This window comes from Xenopus laevis, chromosome 3L (assembly GCF_017654675.1).
Source record: "Xenopus laevis strain J_2021 chromosome 3L, Xenopus_laevis_v10.1, whole genome shotgun sequence".
Classification (NCBI taxonomy): Eukaryota; Metazoa; Chordata; class Amphibia; order Anura; family Pipidae; genus Xenopus; species Xenopus laevis.
Window position 1 is genome coordinate 140,532,413 of NC_054375.1, and position 22,614 is coordinate 140,555,026.

Sequence of the window (22,614 nt, forward strand, 5' to 3'; positions counted from 1 at the left end):
AGGTACAGACAAGGCTGAGGCAAAGAAAATGGACACAGGAAGCAAAATACACAGGAACTAAGACTATCAGTTAGATGAAAGTAAAATGGTATTGGGGCCCTTTTCACCTCACGTATTGCCCAGTGGTTGTATGTAATCTGTACGTGTGATGTATACAGGTTTGAGTAACATGATTAGTTATGAATATGGAATAATTCTGCTCATCCTACTGGTGGAGAGAAGCCAGCGAAGGCTAAAATCCACCACAAGATGAACACACTTCTTTCTCGCTAAACTTTATTGGCAACGAACAAGGAGCGCAGCCACTGAAACTACAAGTCCCAGTTCCCAGCGCGGCCTCCCGACCAATCTGAGTTCAGAGGAATTTATTTTGACGCTACAGGGCCGCGCGGGCGGCTTTTGTGTGAGGAAGAATCGGGCGACGGTGACCCGGAGTCACCAGCAATTTTTATTAGGGGGACGGTAGCAACAATGGGGAGGGAATAATCCGGGGCCCCGACTCCCGCAGTGCAAAGCACCAACCCCCCGGAAATACCTCCCCCCGGCGGCCCGAGACAATACAACACCCGGATATCGAATTATTAGCGCCCCACAGTCAGGCCTCGGGGCCCCGTAACACTGACTGGCGCGTAGCCGGATATTTTCCACCACCCGAGGAACAGAACAACCCGGCAGCCATTTTCTTCCTCGCAGCCCGAAAACATCTGGACATTTCTCCACACACCCGGATTCCGGGTCCTGCAGGGGAGGGGGCGCCGGATATTACGTCACAAACCCGATTTTTTTTTGTAGGCACCCCCTCCCCCCTCGTCTCACCCGCGGGTTCCTGTCGCGAAGGCCGAGACACCCTGATCTAGAATGGAACAAACTGAAGGTGACACCCGAGGGTGTTATTATTATTATAGCTGTGGGGCTGGGCACTGCTGGTACCAGGGGTTCGGGCAGGGGTTGGTATTATTACCGCAGTCTCAAGATGCTTGAACTACATCTCCCAACATTCCTGGCTGGGGATAAGGAAGGTTGCAGCTCATGACAGCTGGAGGGAGACAGGTTTGCTATCACTGGGATGCTCTAGTCAAGTACTACTTTGGGCAGATAGGCGTAGGGACATCCTGGTACCTGACAGCCATTGCTAAGGTGAGGGGTTACAGCTCATTGGTCAAGGGAATGTGCAAGTTACAGTGTATTTGTATAAAGCATGGGGAGTTACAATATAGTGGGACAGGGAATTGGGGATTACAATGTAGTGATACAAGGGGGGGGGATTACAATATAGTGGTACAAGGAATTGGGGATTACAATGTAGTGGTACACAGGATGAGGGATTACAGTATAATGATACAAGGGATGGTGGGTTATAATGTAGTGATACAAGGGACGGGAAATTACAATGTAGTGGTACAAGGAATGTGGTATTATAATGAAATGGTGCAAAGGATGGGGGATTATAATGTAGTGGTACATGGTATGGGGTTTACAGTGTAGTAGTACAAGGGATGGGGATTACAGTATAGTGATATAAGGGATAACAGTATAGTGATAGAAGGGATGAGGGATACCAGTGTAGTTGTACAAGGGATGGGGGATTACAGTATAGTGATACAAGAGATGGGGAATTATAATGTAGTGATACAAGAGTTGAGGGATTCCATATAGTGATACAAGGGATGGGGGATAAGAGTATAGTGATACAAGGGATGAGGGATAACAGTGTAGTTGTACAAGGGATGAGGGATTACAGTATAGTGATACAAGGGATGAGGGATTACAGTATAGTGATACAAGGAATGAGGGATTACAGTATAGTGATATGAGGGATTACAGTATAGTGATACAAGGGATGGGGAATTATAATGTAGTGATACAAGAGATGAGGGATTCCATATAGTGATATGAGGGATTACAGTATAGTGATACAAGGGATGAGGGATTACAGTATAGTTATACAAGGGATGAGGGATAACAGTATAGTTATACAAGAGATGGGGAATTATAATGTAGTGATACAAGAGATGAGGGATTCCATATAGTGATACAAGGGATGGGGGATTACAGTTTAGTGAGACGAGGGATAACAGTGTAGTTGTACAAGGGATGAGGGATTACAGTATAGTGATACAAGGGATGAGGGATTACAGTATAGTGATACAAGGGATGAGGGATTACAGTATAGTGATATGAGGGATTACAATATAGTGATACAAGGGAAGAGGGATGATAATGTAGCGATACAAGAGATGAGGGATTCCATATAGTGATACAAGGGATGGGGGATTACAGTATAGTGAGACGAGGGATAACAGTGTAGTTGTACAAGGGATGAGGGATTACAGTATAGTGATACAAGGGATGAGGGATTACAGTATAGTGATACAAAGGATCAGGGATTACAGTATAGTGATATGAGGGATTACAGTATAGTGATACAAGGGATGAGGGATTACAGTATAGTTATACAAGGGATGAGGGAAAACAGTATAGTTATACAGGAGATGGGGAATTATAATGTAGTGATACAAGAGATGAGGCATTCCATATAGTGATACAAGGGAAGGGGGATTACAGTATAGCGATGCAAAGGATGGGGGGATTACAGTATAGCGATAAAAATGATGGGGGAATTACAGTATAGCGATACAAAGGATGGGGGGATTACAGTATAGTGGTACAAGGAATGGGGGATTACAGTATGGTGATAAAAAGGATGGGGGATTACAGTATAATGATACAAGGGATGGTGGGTTATAATGTAGTGATACAAGGGATGGGAATTACAATGTAGTGGTACAAGGAATGTGGAATTATAATGTAATGGGGTATTATAATGTAGTGGTACATGGGATGGGGTTTACAGTGTAGTAGTACAAGGGATGGGGGTTACAGTATAGTTATACAAGGGATGGGGGATAACAATGTAGCGGTACAAGGGATGAGGGATTACAGTATAGTGATACATGGGATGGGGGATTACAGCGCAGTGGTACAAGGGATGGAGGATTACAGTGTAGTGGTAAAAGGGATGGTGAATTAGAGTGAAGCAGTACAAGGGTTGGGGGATTATAATCTAGTGGTACAAGGGATGGGAAATTACAATGCGGTGGTAAAAGGGATGGGGAATTACAGTATAGTGATACAAGAGATGGGGGGGATTACAATATAGTGATACAAGGGATGGGGGTTATAATTTAGTGGTACAAGGGAATGGGATTATAATGTAGTGGTACAATGTACTAGTACAATGAGCAATTTAATTGTAGGAAATTACAATGTAGTGACTGAAGGTATGAAAGTTTATTCTTTAGTAACTTGTATGTAATATGATTGTTTCACTTTTCTTTTGGTTTGTGTTATCAAGCATGACGCTTTACTTCAGGAATATCTAACTCATTAAGGGCCACAGCTATCACAATAGAAAAACAGAAAAAAAGGTCTACAGTTTTATTCACTTCATTAATGGCTACATTTATGTTATTAACTTGAATTGCATATTTGCTATTTAACCAGATTTTACATAATTGCCCATTGTCAGAATTAGATTGCTAACATTTCTGACACAGGCTAAAAGATCGGGGCCACATTTAAGAGATACAGTAATAGAATATGCTTCAGTGGAGTCAACTATGACAATTTATGGTTTGTTATACAGTGTAAAATTTTAGTCAGATACACTGTTGAGTACAAATAATGATTGCCTTTGTGATGGAAAGAGGTAGGGATTGCTTCCTGTTCATTCATACAAAAGATAATCTCTTACAACGAGTTGTGTTAAAGATGTTAGGTTGTGGTGTTTGTTTATTACAATAAATGGCATTGGCTTTGACAGACCTCCCCATTTTAATTGGATCCAATTGTGGTTTGACAGATAATGGTCCCAGCCTAGAGAAGAATTTGGACCGTACTACTTTAGGTTGCAGTAGAATGAGGGGTGAAAGCTGCACTTCATTTAATTATGATGATTTAATTATAGCTTATTGGTTGGAGATACAGGCATACTAATAGTGTGCAGTCCATTGAATGTGGCAAGCTACCTTCAGTTGTAAAAAAAAGCTCAATAGTTTGTAGCCCAATGGTCCTTGTACTATGAACAAGCTACAAACAGACGGCAGCAAAGAGAAGTTGCCTGCTACAGACAGTGGATAAAATAATTAGTATTGTGTAAATGTGTATTATTGGAGTACATTTTTTCTACAAGGAATGGGGAATGACCTATTTATATAATGTTTTTTTTCTGTTTATAGTGATATTGAGAACATGGGCATGGTTTGTAAACTCTGAAGATTTGACTTCAGAACCACAGATGTAAAAGTGACGAGTAATTGTTGTGGGGCCATTCAAAATCCTAGTATCTCTCACTGCTTTGGCTCCCTACAGACACATAGTCCATTTCTTTGAGATAATTTTCAGGGGCCCATTTACTTAGCTCGAGTGAAGGAATAGAGGAAAAATAGTTCGAATTTCGAATGGTCGAATATGGCTACTGCGACCATCGAATGGGCTACTTCGACCTTCGACTACGACCCTCGACTTCGAATCGAACGATTCGAACTAAAACTCTAGTCGAAGTACTGTCTCTATATATAAATTCTTCGACCCCCTAGTTCGCCACCTAAAACCTACCGAGGCCAATGTTAGCCTATGGGGAAGGTCCCCATAGACTACCTAACAATTTTCTGATCGAAGGAATATCCTTCGATCGATGGATTAAAATCCTTCGAAGGATTTAATTGTTCGATTCGATTATTCGTTCGATCGTAGGAATAGCGGTAAATCCTTCGACTTCGATATTCGAAGTCGAAGGATTTTACTTCGACGGTCGAATATCGAGGGTTAATTAACCCTCGATGTTCGACCCTAGGTAAATGTGCCCCTCAGTATGATGTAGAGAGTGATATTCTGATGCAATTTGCTATATGTTTACATTTTTTTATTGAAGGTTTTTTGAGTTATTTAGCTTTTTATTCAGCAGCTCCTCAATTTGCATCTTAAGCAACCTGGTAACTAGGGTCCAAATTACCCTAGCAACCATGCATTGATTGAATAAGAGACTGGAATATGAATAGGAGAGGAGCTGAATAGAAGGATCAGTAATAAAAAGTAACAATACATTTCTAGCCTTACAGAGCATTTGTTTTTTAGAAGGGAGTCAGCGACACACATTTGAAAGCAGCAAAGAGTCATAAGAAAAAGGCAAATAATTAAAACTATAAAAAAATAATAATGAAAACCAAATGAAAAGTTGCTTAGAATTAGCCATTCTGTAACATACTAAAAGTTACCGTAAAGGTGAACCACCCCTTTAATAATCAGTTGGAGGGCCTAAAGAGAGAGAGCTTAGCTTGACATAAGAAGCTACTCGCTCCATTATTGGGGTGCGATGGAAAGTGGAAATGGTTCAAGCATAAAAATAACAAAATCTCCCTGCTATATGTGAGACAGCAGGTTTGTTGGGTTGTTAAAGGGATTTTTTTTAATGATTTTTATGGTTGTTTTTATTTCTAAATTACACTGCAAATAATTCACTCTACTATGTAAAAATGTATTCCTGAACCAACAAGTATATATTTTTTTAGTTGTAATATTGGTGTATAGGCGCCATCTCAGGTAATTTTGCCTGGTCATGTGCTTTCAGAAAGAGCCAGTGCTTCACTTAGGGATGCACCGAACCCACTATTTTGGATTCGGCCGAACCCCTGAATCCTTTGCGAAAGTTTTGGCTTATACCGAACCGAATTAGAACCCTAATTTGCATATGCTAATTAGAGGTGGGAATGGAAAAACATTTTTTACTTCCTTGTTTTGTGACAAAAAGTCATGCGATTTCCCTCCGTGCCCTATTTTGCATATGCAAATTAGGATTTGCCGAATCATGCTGAAAAAGGCAGAATGCTGGCCGAATCCCGAACCGAATCCTCGATTCGGTGCATCCCTAGCTTCACTATGGAACTGCTTTCTGGCAGTCTGTAGTTTCTCCTACTCAATGTAACTGAATGTGTCGTAGTGAGACATGGGTTCTTACTATTGAGTGCTGTTCTTAGATCTACCAGGCAGCTGTTATCTTGTGTTGAGGAACTGCTATATGGTTATCTTTTCATTGTTCTGTTGTTAGGCTGCTGGGGGGGGGAAGGGGGGTGATATCACTCCAACTTGCAGTACAGCAGTAAAGAGTGACTGAGGTGTATCAGAGCACAAGTCACATGACGGGGGGCAGCTGGGAAGCTGACAATATGTCTAGCCCCATGTCATTTAAAAATGAAAGCGATACTGATACGTTGTTCACCTTCAAACTAGTTGTTTTCAGAGAGATCTTTTTCCAATTACTTTCTATTTTCTATGTGTCACCGTTTTTCTAATATTGAAGAGTATAGTGTCATTTTTCCCTTCTAAAGCAATTCTGCGAGGGGGGTCGCCGACCCTATAAACTGTTCTAAATTGATACATTTAGTTGACACATTTCTTATCTTTGTCCCTGCTGAGCAAAATCTCTGGGTTTCATTACAGGCAGCTGTTAGAATTGATACAATAGTTGCTGATACTCCAGAGATGCTGATGAGAAATCGATCAACTAAATGTTGCAAAATTGTAACAGTTCAGAGTCTGCGCCTGAATTACTGAGCTGTCAGACTCAAACACCAGAGACACAAACATTCAACTTTTAATCTTAGATTTTGGAAAAACAGTAAAGAATAAGTAATGGAAAGTGATTGAAAAAACTCTTTATTTCTGGAGAATCATCTAAAAACAACTGAACTGAAAAAAGTGTTTGGTAGGAGAACAATCAAGATGGGAAAATTTGACCGGTTTCACTTAACTGAAATGTTGCCGACACCCATTAAAGTCTATGGGCAACAAAAAAATTTTGACGCATGACAAAAAAATCATTTCCGCAGCAAAACAAGGTGAAAAAATTCGCCCATGCCTAGTGAACAACCCCTTTAAAGGGTTATTAAAATCCTGCCTATAAATGTTGCTTAGCCTGCAGGATAACCTATAAACATATGATATATCTTATTTATATATCTTCAAGCAGTTTTCACTGAATAGAACTAAAAGTGTACAATCTAAATGCAGACTCTTGAGGTTTGCTGTCTGTTTATGACTCCTTGCTTCTGGTTGTGCTGGTGATGACTTTGTTACCGTTGGATTTCCGAAGCTCTTGATTGTTTTCTTTCCCTGGCCCTTTGAATATAGTTATGTAGTGACTAAGTGCATGTTGCTTCTAATTGATATTGGTGCTTGACTAACAAAGAGACATTTACTAAAGAAACTAGACTATCGGGCAGATTTATTAAGAGTCAAAGTGAAAATTCAAATTTTTTTTTTTGGTCAAAACTCTCAGATTCCGATTATGAATTATCCAAACTTGAATAGTGTTTTAATTTGAATTTTCAGATTTATTATAGAACTCGAATTTGACTAATCGCCACCTGAAACCTGCCGAGTTGATGTATAAGTCAATGGGATAGGTCCTGGGACCAATTTGGACATGTAGAAAAAGCTTGATTTGAGTTTAGACGATTTTGATTTGAGTTTTCGAGTCTGTAAAATTTGTCCGAGTCTTAGATATTCACATCTTTTTTTTATAATTAACCCCCATTTGTATTTCAAGTATATTTGATTTTAAAGTGGACCTGTCACCCAGACATAAAAATCTGTATAATAAAAGACCTCTTCAAGTTATACATGAAATCCAAATTCTTTTTTTTTATTAAAGCATTCATAGTTGTTGTAAACTTATTTAAAAATCTCAGCTGTCAATCAAATATTGTCTGCCCCTCCTCTATGCCTTAGGCAGACAATTACTTTCACTTTCCATTCAGCACTTCCTAGATGTCACTGCTCTCCCCACATTCCCCCAGTTCTCTTCACCATTTAATTGTGTAACCAGTCCGGGCCTGACATCAGGTCCCCCATTCTGGTGCACAAACAAGATTCTGAGATGATACAAGGCTTGTCTTAATAACAAGGTCCACAAAATGGCTCCTGCCTGCTTGTTATAATTATGAATTCCCAGACTGAAGGAAGCAAGATACAAATAATTTATACAGTGTAAATATATTTTTTTTGCTTGATTAACATGATAAAATAGGATTTGGAATCATTTTTTTTGGGTGACGGGTCCCCTTTAAGTGATTAGCGAACAATTTTATATTTTTTGGTAGTTTCTTTTTCCTAAAATGATAAAACCTTAGATAGTAACTAAGGTGCACACATCCATGTTGGTGGCAATGCAACCCAGTTATTATTTATTGTTTGCATGTGGTTAGTATCCTTATAGGACTAAAACCTAAAATGAATATGGTTAAAAATGCCATATTTTATATACCGAACTTCTTGCACCAGCCTAAAGTTTCAGCTTGTCAATAGCAGCAATGATCCAGGACTTCAGACTTGTCACAGGGGGTCACCATCTTGGAAAGTGTTTATAACAAGTGAAACTGCGTGACGAATGGCCGACTGGCATTTGATTGCCTCCTGCACTGCAGCGATTGTAGCGATGAGAGTCTGTGAATGAGAAACTGTATCGCCCCAGAGACAGATTCAGTAATTCAGTTCTTTGTCAGATTTCTTATTTCATAGGATAGCTGGCTGCAGGCTATATTGGCATCTCTCATACGGGAAGTATCCAAGTGATGCTACTATACTCTTCCTTTATTTGTAGAAATGTCTAGTAGCTGTCTCTGTTTCTGCTGCATGTACGGCAGTGATCATTCATTTTCACCAAACCTATGAGCCAGGCTCCGCATTTATGTTTCAGTGTAAGCTAGTGATGGGCGAATCTGTCCCGTTTCGATTCGCAGAGAAAATCGTCAACACTCCGAAATTAGAGATATGGTGAAAATTTTGCTTAACACATTCGTCAATTTGCAGCAAAATTATAACAATTTTTATACGCACAACTCTTTTGTCCAAATGCATTAAAGTCAATGTGTGTACGAATAATTTTGACGCGCAGCAGTTTTTATCCGCGTGAAAATCTTTACACGTGCGACTCTCCTTGTCCAAATGCGTTAAAGTCAATGGGCGTCCGAATATTTTTGACGTGCAACAATTTTGACGAGCGTCGCAGCGAATCTTCTTGTGGCAAATTTTCGCAGCGGCCGTCGGCAGAATCCCAAAATTTGCTGCAAATCCATGCCTGGTGAATAAATTCGCCCATCACTAGTAAAAGCTAAAATACATTTAATGAGTCACTTTCTGTCACTTTGAATGAGAAGTGTGTGGCTAAATTGTTGTGGGAAATTGTCTCTAAACTGCTGTATGCTCTCTTCTTAGGCCCTATGAGAGAAAGGGAAAGCTGATGATGCCTGAGCACGACAATGGATTTCTCCTTCTCTTTCATGCAAGGGATCATGGGAAACACAATCCAGCAACCACCTCAACTCATCGACTCCGCCAACAACCGGCAGGATGATGCCAACAGCAGTGACCAGGCAGATGAAGGTGGGGGCACACCCTACGATTCTGGCCTGCAAACGGACTTCCAATACCCAACCCCCACCACTGAGGATTTGCCTCATCTGACCAATGGCTACCAGCCTTCCCTGGGATATGAGCCACAAGGCAAATACCAAACATATTCTCAATTTCCCAATGGCTCATCCAATGGATACGGTACCAGGAACTATACTGCTCTGGAGTATTATCATCTGGAGACTGCAGCTTTACGTCCAATTGAAGGGATGAGTAAAGCATCTCCTCCGGAGCCCACTTCCCCTCCCAACCTTCTCCAGGCTCCCCCATCTTCCACTACCACCCCTCAGAAGAAGACCGGCTCCCCTGAAATCAAGTTACGAATCACTAAGACTATTCAGAATGGTCGTGAGATGTTTGAGTCTTCACTGTGTGGAGACCTCCTTCACGAATTTCAGGCCAGTGAGATGACCAGGAAGAAACATGAACGGAGGAAAGAAAGGCGAGAGAAGAGAAAAAAGACCCGGCATCACCACCACCATCATCACCACCACCGCGAAGAGGTGAAAGCTGAAGAGCAGCAGCCACCCAAGATAAAGAAACTGGAGCCACCTCCAGAGGAGGAGCGTGTAAGTGTTAATTTACATTAACATATAAATGCACATCAAGTCTAGTCCAGAGATGATGGGAAAGAGGATTTAACATGTCTGTCATTATTAGGGTTTGTATAACACCCTATGCACCATTCTCTTAGTACAGGTATGGGACTGGTTATCCAGAATGCTCGGGACCTGAGGTTTTCCGGATAACAGATCTTTCTGTAATTTGGATCTTCATACCTTAAGTCTACTATAAAATCATGTAAACATTAAATACACCCAATAGGCTGGTTTAATAAGGATTAATTATATCTTAGTTGGGATCAAGTACAAGCTACTGTTTTATTTATTACAGAGAAAAGGGAATCCTTTTTTAAAATTTGGATAAAATGGAGTCTATGGGGGATTGTCTTTCTGTAACTTGGAGAATTCTGGATAACGGGTTTCCGGATAATGGATCCCATACCTGTACATGTGGCTGATACCAATATGGCTGCAGCTATAGTGGATAAAGGTGCAGTGCACCTTTTAAGACGTCATAAGTAGGGATGCACCGAATTCAGGATTCGGTTCGGGATTCGGCCAGGATTCGGGCTTCTTCAGCAGGATTTGGATTTGGCTGAATCCTTGTGCCTGGCCTAACCGAATTCAAACTAATTTGCATATGTAAATTAAGGGCAGGTAGGGAAATCACGTAACGTTTCTTCACAAAAGAAGAATTTTTTCCACTCGGATTTGGTTCGGTATTCGGGCGAATCTTTAACCGGGGATTTGGCCGAATCCCAAATAGTGGATTCCGTGCATTCCTTATTCATAAGGAGCTATGAGGGATCATTCACTAAATGCACAGTGTTAGGATTCACATAAATGACAGTTTTGTTAATAATTCTTCCGCCAGAATCCCAGCGTAATAGACGACCGCTGCAAAACAGCATTTATCACAGCTTGCACATACACATTGGTAAATCCTCTGCAAGTTGTACAGGCATTTTGTCTTAGTCTAAGTGGGTGAGCTTCTGCCGTGCCCATAAGCACGTTGCCAACATGAAATCTAATAGGTCTTAGTTACATGTGTAACATGCAAAGGGAGCTCTGGCAGGTGTTAATACCAGGTTTCTCCTGTGCTAACTTGTATGCACCTTTGATAAACCTAAAATATCAAAGCAGAGTTCAGCCATCAGATCGGTTCTAGTGTACAGGTGCTGTATATTTACATCTTGCCAACAGTTCGTAGTAACTGAGCTCTCCGCATATTTGTTTCCTTTGTACTTTGTCAGTAGAACATCATTAATCGTGGTTCTCTGCCTAAAACCACAGAACAGCTCTACTTAATGAATTTCCTCTCTTCTACAGAGGAGCACGTGCAACTTAATTTATGTTTTATTGTTTTATATAGAGATATGTGTTCTAACTTATTACCCTACTGAGAGAAATCACAATTTGCAGTGTAATTCGGCGGTTTTGGGAGCCGTTATCCGGAAACCAGTTATCCAGAAAGCTTCGAATTACAGGAAGACTATCTCCCATAGACATCGTTATAATAAAATAACTTCCAGTATTTAAAAATTATTTCCTTTTTCTCTGTAATTATAAAACAGTAGCTTGTACTTGATCCCAACTAAGATATAATTAATCCTTATTGGAAGCAAAACCAGCCTATTGGGTGTATTTAATGTTTATTTATTGGAGGCAATATAATTAATATAATGAATCCTTATTGGAGGCAAAGCCAGCCTATTGGGTTTATTTAATATGTAAATTATTTTTAATTAGACTTAAGGTATGGAGATCCAAATAACCGGAAGATCCCTTATCTGGAATACCCCAGGTCCCGAGCATTCTGGATAACAGGTCCCATACCTGTACTGGTACATGCAACGGGTAGAGCTTGCTGATGTTATTATACAATCATTGTTTAACACAGCGTTACATTTCTATATGGCACAGACAATGACATTTTAATGTTTTGTTCTACAGTTCTCTGCAGTCTGGTTGCTAGTGTCACTAATTATGGCAACTAGGCATTTATTTAAATGACAGAATGATGTTTAGATAGGAGAGGCCCTGAACAGGATTTTTTTTCTTTATAGAGACAAAATACAAGGCTGAATATTTCCAAATCTACAGAGAAAAAAAGGCCATAACTGAAGTGCACTAACAGTGTTGATAGGAAGTAGGGATGCACCAAATCCACTGTTTTGTATTCAGCCAAACCCCCAAATCCTTTGTGAAAGATTCGGCCAAATACCGAACCGAATCCAAATCCTAATTTGCATATACAAATTAGGGGTGGGAAGGGAAATAATTTTTTTACTTCCGTGTCAAATGATTTCCTTTCCCGCCTTTCCCGCCCCTAATTTGCATATGCAAATTCGGATTCGGTTCAGCTGGGCAGAAGGATTCGGCCCAATCCTGCTGAAAAAGACTGAATACCGAACCGAAGCCTTAATTCGGTGCATCCCTAATAGGAAGCCTAACAACCATGCACTGATTTGAACAAGAGACTTGAATATGAATAGGAGAGGCCTGAATAGAAAGATGAGCAATAAAAAGTAGCAATAACAATACATTTGTAGCCTCACAGAGTATTTGATTTTAGATGGGGGTCAGTGACAGCTTGGACACGTGAGAAGAAGAAGGCAAATAATTCAAAAACTATGAAAAATAAATAATGAAGACAAATTGAAAAGTTGCTTCAAATAAGCTATTCTATAAAATACTAAAAGGTAACATAAAGGTGAACCACCCCTTTAAGAAAAATATTAATGAGCTGGAGAGAGTGCAGAGACTAAGTGCAACTAAACTGGTTAGAGGGATTATGAGGGGAGACTGTCAAGGTTGGGGTTGTTTTCTCTGGGTGCTTGCGAGGGGACATGATTACACTTTACAAGTACATTAGAGGACATTATAGACAAAAGGCAGGGGACCTTTTTACCCATAAAGAGGATCACCGTACCAGAGGCCTCCCCTTTAGACTAGAAGAAAAGAACTTTCATTTGAAGCAACGTAGGGGGTTCTTCACAGTCAGGACAGTGAGGTTGTGGAATGCACTGCCGGGTGATGTTGTGATACTGATTCAGTTAATGACTATAAGAATGGCTTGGATGATTCCAGACAGACATAATATCAAAGGCTATTGTGATACTAAGCTCTATAGTTAGTATAGATATGGGTATATAGAATTTATGTGAAAGTAGGGAGGGGTGTGTATGGATGCTGGGGTTTCATTTGGAGGGGTTGAACTTGATGGCCTTTGTCTTTTTTCAACCCAATGTAATTATGTACTATCTAACTTTCCTGTTTTTTTCTGGAAAAGTCCTGAATTTTGAAAGGGGGCTCATGTGGGACTCTAAGCTAATTAGTGACTTGCCTCCATTGTCCACATTTTTTCATTTGGGGAAATGATCAGTTATGCAGCTACCTGGTGATGTAATATTTTTTATTGCTTTACAGGGTAAACAAATGCTTTGGTTTGCTTTCACTGAGAATCATTACTATATTAAAATCCATCAATTTGGGAAAAACAAATTATCTTTCAGTTGTTGCTAGAAGTTGATTATAGGATCTGTGCAGAATTAGTTTCCTGGATTCATTGCACCATTAGGGGGCATTTTGTGTCAGGGATACGTATTTGTATGTATGTATGTATGTATGTATGTACAGTATGTATGTATGTATGTATAACTTTATTTGCAAAGCGCTGTTAAGGAGCCGCAGCCCTATACAGTGCATAAAAGTACAATATATATATATAAAAGTATTCATGAGGGAGACAGATCACATAATAAATATATACAGAATTATAAGACAAAGATCTTAAGTGCTATGTGGTAAGAGACAGTGGGAAGCAGGTCCTTGCCCCGTAGAGCTTACAGTCTGCACAAGGTAAGGCATAGTCAGTAGGGACAGGACTGGGCTAATGTTCTAGTGCTCCAAAAGGTAGGCTTTTGGTTTTTCTTGAAGAAATAGAGAGAGAGGATTCCTTACGGAGGGATTCTGGGATGGAATTCCAGAGGTAAGGAGCATCAAGATAGAAGGGTTTGAGACGAGAGGTGGCAGTGGATGGTGTGAAGGAGAAGGTGACTCTGAGAAGAGTGGAGAAGACGACAAAGAACGTATAGTGAGACAAGAGAAGAAATGTAGTGAGGAGCAGAGGAGTGAAGGGCTTTGAATGTTAGTAGAAGGATTTTATATGTTATCTTTTGCTTAACAGGCAGCCACACTAAGGATTTTAGTTGGGATTGAGCAGGTTCCCTTTTAGGAGAGAGCAGAAGGATCCTGTTAGCAAAGTTTAAGATTGATTGGAAGGGAGAGAGATGGAAGTCAGGAAGACCGGTTGGGAGGAGATTGCAATAGTCTAAATGGGATAAGGGCATGGATTTGTGTTTTGGCTGTAGTTTGTGAAAGAGACGGACGTATCTTGGCTATATTGCGGAGGAAGAAACGACAGGTTTGGCAATATTATTAATATGATTACAGAAGGAGAGTGACTGGTCAAAAGATGACCCCTATGCAGCGTGCTGAGTTAACTGGGTTAATAGTCATGCCATCAATAGTAATGGTGAAAGGATGAGAAGGGCTCAGTTTGGGTGGAAAGACCATGAGCTCAGTCTTGGCCAAGTTGAGTTTGCCATTACAATTAGAATACTGTGCCTTTAAAAGATGCCTTTTGTACTGCTGTAATGAAGATTTCCTGCACCAGCCAATCTTCACACTTCCAGCTAGCTCTGTTCCCAGACTGTGCAGTAAAGTCAGCAGCACCCGCACTTTGTGCTCTAGGAAGTCATGTAATCGCCCTGCTTGTGGCCAGGCAGCTAGTAGCTAGATGGACCTGTGAGTGCGGGGAAAAACCTGTATGGAGATACACAGCACTCACTCGTTCATTTTTAGGTCGAAAGATTTACATTTTTAACAAAAACCCTCTATGTAGTGCTAATGAGTCAGAAACAATTGTAATGTTATCTCGGTAGTGATGCTGAATAAAGGTACCCATACACGGGCAGATATAAACTGCAGATAGATTAAAGGGGAACTATCTTGAAAATGAAAATTTAATATAAGCTTCCTCATAAAGAAACTTTCTAAATACAATCAATTAAAAATGATGCATTGTTTCTGAAATAATCAAGTTTATCTTCACTATTCCTCTCTCAGCATCTGTTTCTCTTCATTCTGTCTTCATGCAGCAGTTGGGTGTCAGATGAACGATCCAATATATCTTATGGGGGGGGCGGGGGGCTTCCTTTTCTAGCAGATGTTTTAGAGCTCATTCAAATAACTGTTTCCAGTACAAACAAAATCTAACAAAATAACTGCCTTTTGCACAAATTCTGCATGTAGAGAGACATGGGGGCATTAGCGTTTGGCATTTTCGTTACTGCGCAAATTCACTAACGAACGCTGGCGTAGTTTCGCTAGTGTTACTTCGCACCCTTACGCCAGGCGAATTTTCGCTAGTGACGTAAGTACGCAAATTCACTAACTTGCGCAGTGTACTGAACGCTACCTTTTACGCTAGACTTCCTTCGCCACCTCAGACCTTGTGAAGCGCAATAGAGTAGATAGGGATTGTTTCAAAAAAAGTCAAAATTTTTTCTAAGTCCCAAAAAACGCTGGCGTGTTTTCTACATTATGGGTGATAGGCTGAAAAAGATCGAAATTTTTTTTAGGGCTCCCCTCCTTCCCCCCTACATTTCCTGACTCATGGCAACTTACCTAGACAGTGGGCACATGTGTAGGGCAAAATAAAATTTTTATTTAATGATTTGAAGGTTTTCTTGGCATTTGTAGTGCTGATACGTATTCCTCCATTGAAATTTGAATTTGACGCCATATGCAAATTAGCCTTCGCTAGCGTAACTTCGCTTTACATAGCGAATCAACGCTAGCGCAACTAAGCAAACTTACGCTACCCCTGAGCGCAACTTCGGATTTTAGTGAATTTGCGGAGCGCTGGCGAAACTACGCCCGGCGAAGTGCGGCGAAGTTGCGCCTGGCGCGACTTCGCATCTTAGTGAATTTGCCCCATGATGTCTGGTGATTTTAATAGAGTGAGCTCTAATACATCTTCTAGACAAAAGGAGCCCTCCTATAAGATATATTGGATCTAACTGTCAATGAATATCTGACACCCAACTGCTGCATGAAGAGAGAATGAAGAGAAACAGATGCTGAGAGAGGAATAGTGAAGATAAACTTGATTATTTCAGAAACTGTACAGAAATTTTAATTTCTATTTAGAACGTTTCTTATTTCAGTATGCTTAAGCTAATATAAAATGTTAGTTTTCACAATAGTTTGGCAGCTTATTTGGCAGTGTATGGGGCCCTCCGACTGGGGCCCAAGGTCGGATCAGCCTAATATCACCAACCTGAGGGTTGGCATATCGGGGAGAGACGACCTTGACAAAAAAGTGGTCCTTCATATGTATGGCCAGCTTATTATATAGCAGTAGAGAAGTGAGGGTAGAACTAGTTAGAAAGAATTGTAATGTTTTGCAATGTTGACTATATAGTGCTGACTGGTAGAACTAGTCGAAAGGAACTGTAATGTTATGAAGAAAGTGCACTGAATGTCAAATGTCATGGATAAAGATCAAATACAGGACGTGTTCTCCTGCTGGATAAAAAGATCTTTCTGTAATTTGGATCTCCATACCTTAAAGGACCAGAAACACCAAAAATTTTAAGTTTTGAAATAATGAAAATATAATATATAATATAATATATATAATATAGTGTAGCCCTGCACTGGTAAAATTGATGTGTTTGCTTCAGAAACACTACTATAGTTCATATAAACAAGCTGCTGTGTAGCAATGGTGGAAATTGAAAAAAAAAAACTATATGGCACAGGTTAAATAGTGGATAACAGATAACACCATTATGTTCTACAGAGCTTATCTGCTGTGTAACCTGAGCCTTTTCTCCTTTGAATGGCTGCCCCCATTGCTACACAGCAACTTATTTATATAAACTATAGTAGTGTTTCTGAAGCAAACACATCTGTATTACCAGTGCAGGGCAACACTGCATTATATTTTGATTACTCTAAAACAAATTCATTTTTTGATGTTACTGGTCCTTTAAAGGAAAACTATACCCCCAAAATGAATACTTGAGCAACAGAGTTTATATCAAATTAAGTGGCATATTAAAGAATCTTATCAAACTGGAATATATATATATATATATATATATATATATATATATATATATATATATATATAAGTAAATATTGTCCTTTTACATCTCTTGCCTTGAGCCACCATTTAGTGATGGTCTGTGTGCTGCTTCAGAGATCACCTGACCAGAAATACTACAACTCTAACTGTAACAGGAAGAAGTGCGGAAGCAAAAGACAAACTCTGTCTGTTAATTGGCTCATGTGACCTAACATGTACCCAATGGCACATACTACTAAAAAGTATATTATTATGAAAACGGTTTATTTACATGAAGCGCAGTTTTACATATGAGTTGTTTTATGCAATATCTTTTTTTTTTTTTAGAGACCTACATTGTTTGAGGGGTATAGTTTTCTATTAAATAAACCCAATGGGACACCAGTAAGGATTACTCTTATATAAGTACACAATAACTGGAAACCCGTTATCAAGAAAGCTCCGAATTACTGGAAGGCCCATCTTTCTTTGACTCATTGTTCTCAAATAATTCACACATAATTCAAATAATTAAACGGTAGCTTGTACTTGATCCCAACTAAGATATAATGAATCCTTATTGGAAGCAAAACCAGCCTATTGGGTTTAATTAATCCTTAAATGATTTTTAGCAGCATTAATGGGATTCTGTTAAGATTGTTATGATGTAGTTTTTATTTCTGAATTACACTGTTTATACTGCAAATAACTCACTCTACAATATAAAATTTCATTCCTGAACCAGCAAATGTATTTTTTTTAGTTGTAATATTGGTGTAGGCACCATCTCAGGTCATTTTGCCTGGTCATGTGCTTTCAGAAAGAGCCAGCACTTTAGGATGGAACTGCTTTCTGGCAGGCTGTTGTTTCTTCTACTCAATGTAACTGAATGTGTCTCAGTGGGACCTGGATTTTACTATTGAGTGCTGTTCTTAGATCTACCAGGCAGCTGTTATCTTGTGTAAGGGAGTTGCTATCTGGTTACCTTCCCATTGTTCTGTTGTTAGGCTGCTGGGGGGAAAAAGGGAGGGGGGTGATATCACTCCAACTTGCAGTACAGCAGTAAAGAGTGACTGAAGTTTATTAGGGCACAAATCACATGACTGGGCGGCAGCTGGGAAACTGACAATATATCTAGCCCCATGTCAAAATGCAATATAAAAAAATCTCATATTTGAGAAATTGATTTCAGTGCAGAACTCTGTTGGAGCAGCACTATTAACTTATGTCTTTTGAAAAAAAAAATGATTTTCCCATGACAGTATCCCTTTAAGGTCTAGTGTTCTAAATTATGGAAAGACCCCCTTATCCAGAAAACCCCAGGTCCCAAGCAGTCTGGATAACCGGTTCCACTCCCATACAGAGAAAAAGGAAATCATTTTTAGAAATGTACATTTTTTGATTAAAGTGGAGTCTACTGGAAGAGGCCGTCAGTAATTTGGAGTTTTCTGGATAACAGGTTTCTGGATGATAGATCTCATACCTGTATGTCTGAAACAGATATTTCTGTATGTCTGAAACAGATATTTCTGTATGCAAATTTAACTTAATACATGCATTAGGCAGGACGTCCTTTAAGGGGGGCATTCACCTTATAATTTAAGAAAGATGCAGACATGGGTAAAACTATTTGCTACTGGTCTTTATGATGTTGTGTTTTAGATTTTGACATATTTGACATATTTGAATTGTTGAACTTTTTATTTTATTTTTTTTGCAGCTGTCTGGTATGTAGTTGCTAGGGTCCTACTCTAACCTGGCAACCAGGCAGTGGTTTGAATTTGCAGACGATGAATACAGCAGGGTCTGAACTAAAAGATAAGTCCTATATACATTATAGCAATAGCAATTTATGGTAGACTTTTATTGTTCTTATATCATGTTCAGACCCGTCCCTGGTATTTCTGGTTTCAAGCTGGAGAGAGGCAGAAGAAAACCCTACCAAATTAATTAATGTCTACGTTTCTTAAGAGCTTTATCAGTGTTTTGAATATCATATTCAAAGTTCCCTTATCACCTATTCTCTTGTGCTGCAATACCTTTCAAACAAGAATTCTTAAAGGGGTTGCTCACCTTCCAAACTTTTTTTTTAGATTGTTCACCAGAAATAAAGACTTTTTTTCAATACTTTCCATTTTTTTTTTTTTAAAAAAACAAAACTTTTTCATATTACATAAAACCTAAGTTACAGGGGCAGATTTATCAAAGGTCGAATTTCAAAGTGAAATATACTTTGAAATTCGACCATGGAATGGCTATACTTCGATTTCGAATATCGAAGTCAAAGTTTTTTTTACCGAATCTGACGAGTTTTTCGGTTGAAGTAAAATCCTTCGATCGAACGATTAAATTGTTCGAAACAAATGATTTCAGCGATTGACCGACCGATTTTACTTTGACTACAAAAAACTTAGAAAAATGCATTAGAAGGTCCCCATAGGCTAACATAGCACTTCAGCAGGTTTAATTTGGCGAACTATTGAAGTTGAAGTTTTTTTTAAAGAGAAAGTACTTCGATTATCGAATATTTGAAGTAAATTCGAAGTCGTAGTATCCTATTCGATGGTCGAAGTATCCAAAAAATTAAAAAAAAATTTTATCTTCGAAAATTCCCTAGAATTCACTTTGATCCTTGATAAATCTGCCCCTGAGAGTTAATGTTCGTGTCTCTGGTGTTTGAGTCTGGCAGCTCAGTAATTCAGGTGCAGACTCTAAACTGTTACAATTTTGCTAGAATGTTAATCGCCAGAGATTTATATTCTAGCTGGCGGGAGGCAGTTTCGGGAGATTAGTCGTCCCGAAGAAGAGGAGATTTGTCGCTGGGCATGTGTCTCTGTTCTTAGGGACAGATTTAACGGTTGAATAGTGTGGCCTAATAACCTAGGGGGTGCAGTGTGCCATCAGTTTGGATATGTTCAGCTCAGTGAGGCTGTAAATGTCCCGTCTACATAGTACAGGCATAGGACCTGTTATCCAGAATGCACAGAACCTGGTGTTTTCCGGATAAGGGATCTTTCCATTATTTGGATATCTCTACAAACCTCTACAACTTCTTTAAAGCAGGCACTCAATAAGACAGCCTTCCACCAGGCAAAGGTTTTCAAAGTGAAAAGTAATTTATTGTATCCACAGCCTTACGTGTTTCGTATTAACAAACACTTAAGCTGGCCATAGATGTTGAGATTTTTAAAAGATCCGATCCTCATCGTGAGACCACGATTTTCTCGGAACGATCGTACGAGTTGACCATCAACTAAAAGACCAATTTGCCAGGAAAACAAAGGGGAGCTGCTTGCTTGGCCCTGCAAACATAGATAGATTGCACTGGGACCGACAAATCGTAAGATGTACTATCGCTCGAATCGTACTAGCCGCACGATAATTCAGCAAGAAGAATCGTCGCGTCTATGAGGAGCTTTAATCATACCTCTCCATACCTCAGCAAGTAGTTTGGTCAGCGTGCTCCATGAATTCAGCTTTAGCTTCAATTAGGTGCAAGTCATACAATGTCCACTTTACTTCACACTGTTAAATCACTATACTGTACCAGCCCAAGGCAACCACAGCCCTTTAACCGTAAAGATCTGTGTCTCCAAAGATGCCCCAGTAGCTCCCCATCTTCTTTTCTGCTGATTCACTGCACATGCTCTGTGCTGCTGTCACTTACTGAGCTTAGGGACCCACTCACAATATACAGTACACATAGAATAGAAATGTCGCAATATAAGGCTGATTAGTAATTAATACAGATAATTACTACATGGCAGCACAGAAACCAGTGCAATTAGCACCAGAATTTAATAATCAGCTCTGTAGCATCAGCTTATATTACAGGGGAAGCTCATTTTCTGCTGGATAATTAGTGACGAGCCCTAAGCTTCTCAACAGCTGCTCAGAGCCCACTGAGCATGTGAGTGTCACAGACACTTTCCAAGATGGTGACCCCCTGTGACAAGTTTGAAGTCCTGGATCATTGCTGCTATTGGCAAGCTGAAACTTTAGGCTATTGCAATAAGTTCAGTATAAAAAACATGGTATATTTAGCTATATTTGTTTTTAGGGTTTTTTTCTCCTTTAAAAAGGAAGCAAGATGGATTCGAAAATTAGAAACATTAGCCCCCCTTGGCCTAAATAGGGAATATGACTTAAGTAAGATTTATCGGTAATTTGTATTTATGGTTGGTGCTGTGAGTATACTACCTCTCCATACCTTAAATACACTAAAAAAATAATTTAAACAGGAGGCACATTTATCAAGGGTCGAATTTTGAATTCATGTGAGTTTTTTAAAACTCCCATACATTCAAAATGTATTGATAAAAATCTAAATTTATTAATAAAATCAAAATTTATTGAATAAATTGAATTTTCTCAGCTGGGACGAAGTGAATCAACCCGAAAACTTCAATCGAATTTGATTTGAATTAGAAAAACTGATTTGAATTTAAAAAACTTGGATGTCAGGAAGGCTGCGAACATCACCAAATTGATCCCTGGACCTCTCCCATTGACGTATACAGCAATTCTGCAGTTTTAAGGTCGCGAATAGTCGAATTGATAAATTTTGAAATTCTAATTCGAATCAAAACTCGAATTGAGTTTGGATAATTCACAATTCGAATTTTTACTTTGACCCTTAATAAATCTAACCCTATATAAACACAATAGGATAGTTCTACCCTCAATAAGGATTCGTTATGTCTTAAAGTGGACCTGTCACCCAGACATAAAAAGTTGTAGAATAATAGTCCTTTTCAAATTAAACATGAAATCCATATTCTTTTTTTTATTAAAGCATTTATAGTTGTTGTAAACTCATTTAAAAAACTCAGTTGTCAATCAAATATTGTCTGCCCCTCCTCAATGCCTTAGGCAGACAATTACTTTCACTTTCCATTCAGCACTTCCTAGATGTCACTGCTCTCCCCACATTCCCCTCGTTCTCTTCACCATTTAATTGTGTAACCAGGACATGGGGATGGACATCAGGTCCCCCATTCTGGTGCACAAACAAGATTCTGAGATGATACAAGGCTTGTCTTAATAACAGTGTCCACAAAATGGCTCCTGCCTGCTTGTTATAATTATGAATTCCCAGACTGATGGAAACAAAATTCAAATAATTTATACAGTGTAATTAAAGTTAATTTTGCTTGACTAACATGATAAAATAGGATTTGGAATCATTTTTTTGCGATGACTGGTCCCCTTTAACTGGGATCAAGTACAACGTACTGTTTAATTATTACAGAGAAAAAGAAAATCATTTTTAAAAATGTGAATTATTTTGTTAAAATGGAGTCTATGGGAGACAGCCTTTCCGTAATTCAGAGCTTACTGGGTAATGGGTTTCCAGATAAAGGATCCCATACCTGTACTAGCAAAAGCTTTGGTTTTGAACAGTGGGAATAAAATGAAAGTATAACACCTCCACAGGGATGT

At 39.3% G+C, this 22,614-nt stretch overlaps 1 protein-coding gene across 6 annotated transcripts in view; it reads left to right on the forward strand.

Moving 5' to 3' along the window:
• Window positions 1-280: 280 nt before the first annotated feature.
• nsd3.L (nuclear receptor binding SET domain protein 3 L homeolog) overlaps window positions 281-22,614 on the forward strand; it is a 92,649-nt gene continuing 70,315 nt past the window's right edge. For 3 of the 6 annotated variants that reach the window (XM_018253575.2, XM_018253576.2, XM_041587105.1), the window contains exons 1-2: window positions 282-874; window positions 9,274-10,040. In XM_018253575.2, coding sequence (XP_018109064.1) covers window positions 9,318-10,040 — 723 coding nt within the window. In that variant the 5' untranslated portion in view covers window positions 282-874; window positions 9,274-9,317. Of the gene's footprint in view, window positions 875-919; window positions 1,138-9,273; window positions 10,041-22,614 lie in introns of those variants that run through there. The other 3 variants (XM_018253572.2, XM_018253574.2, XM_018253573.2) reach the window with 2 other exon arrangements.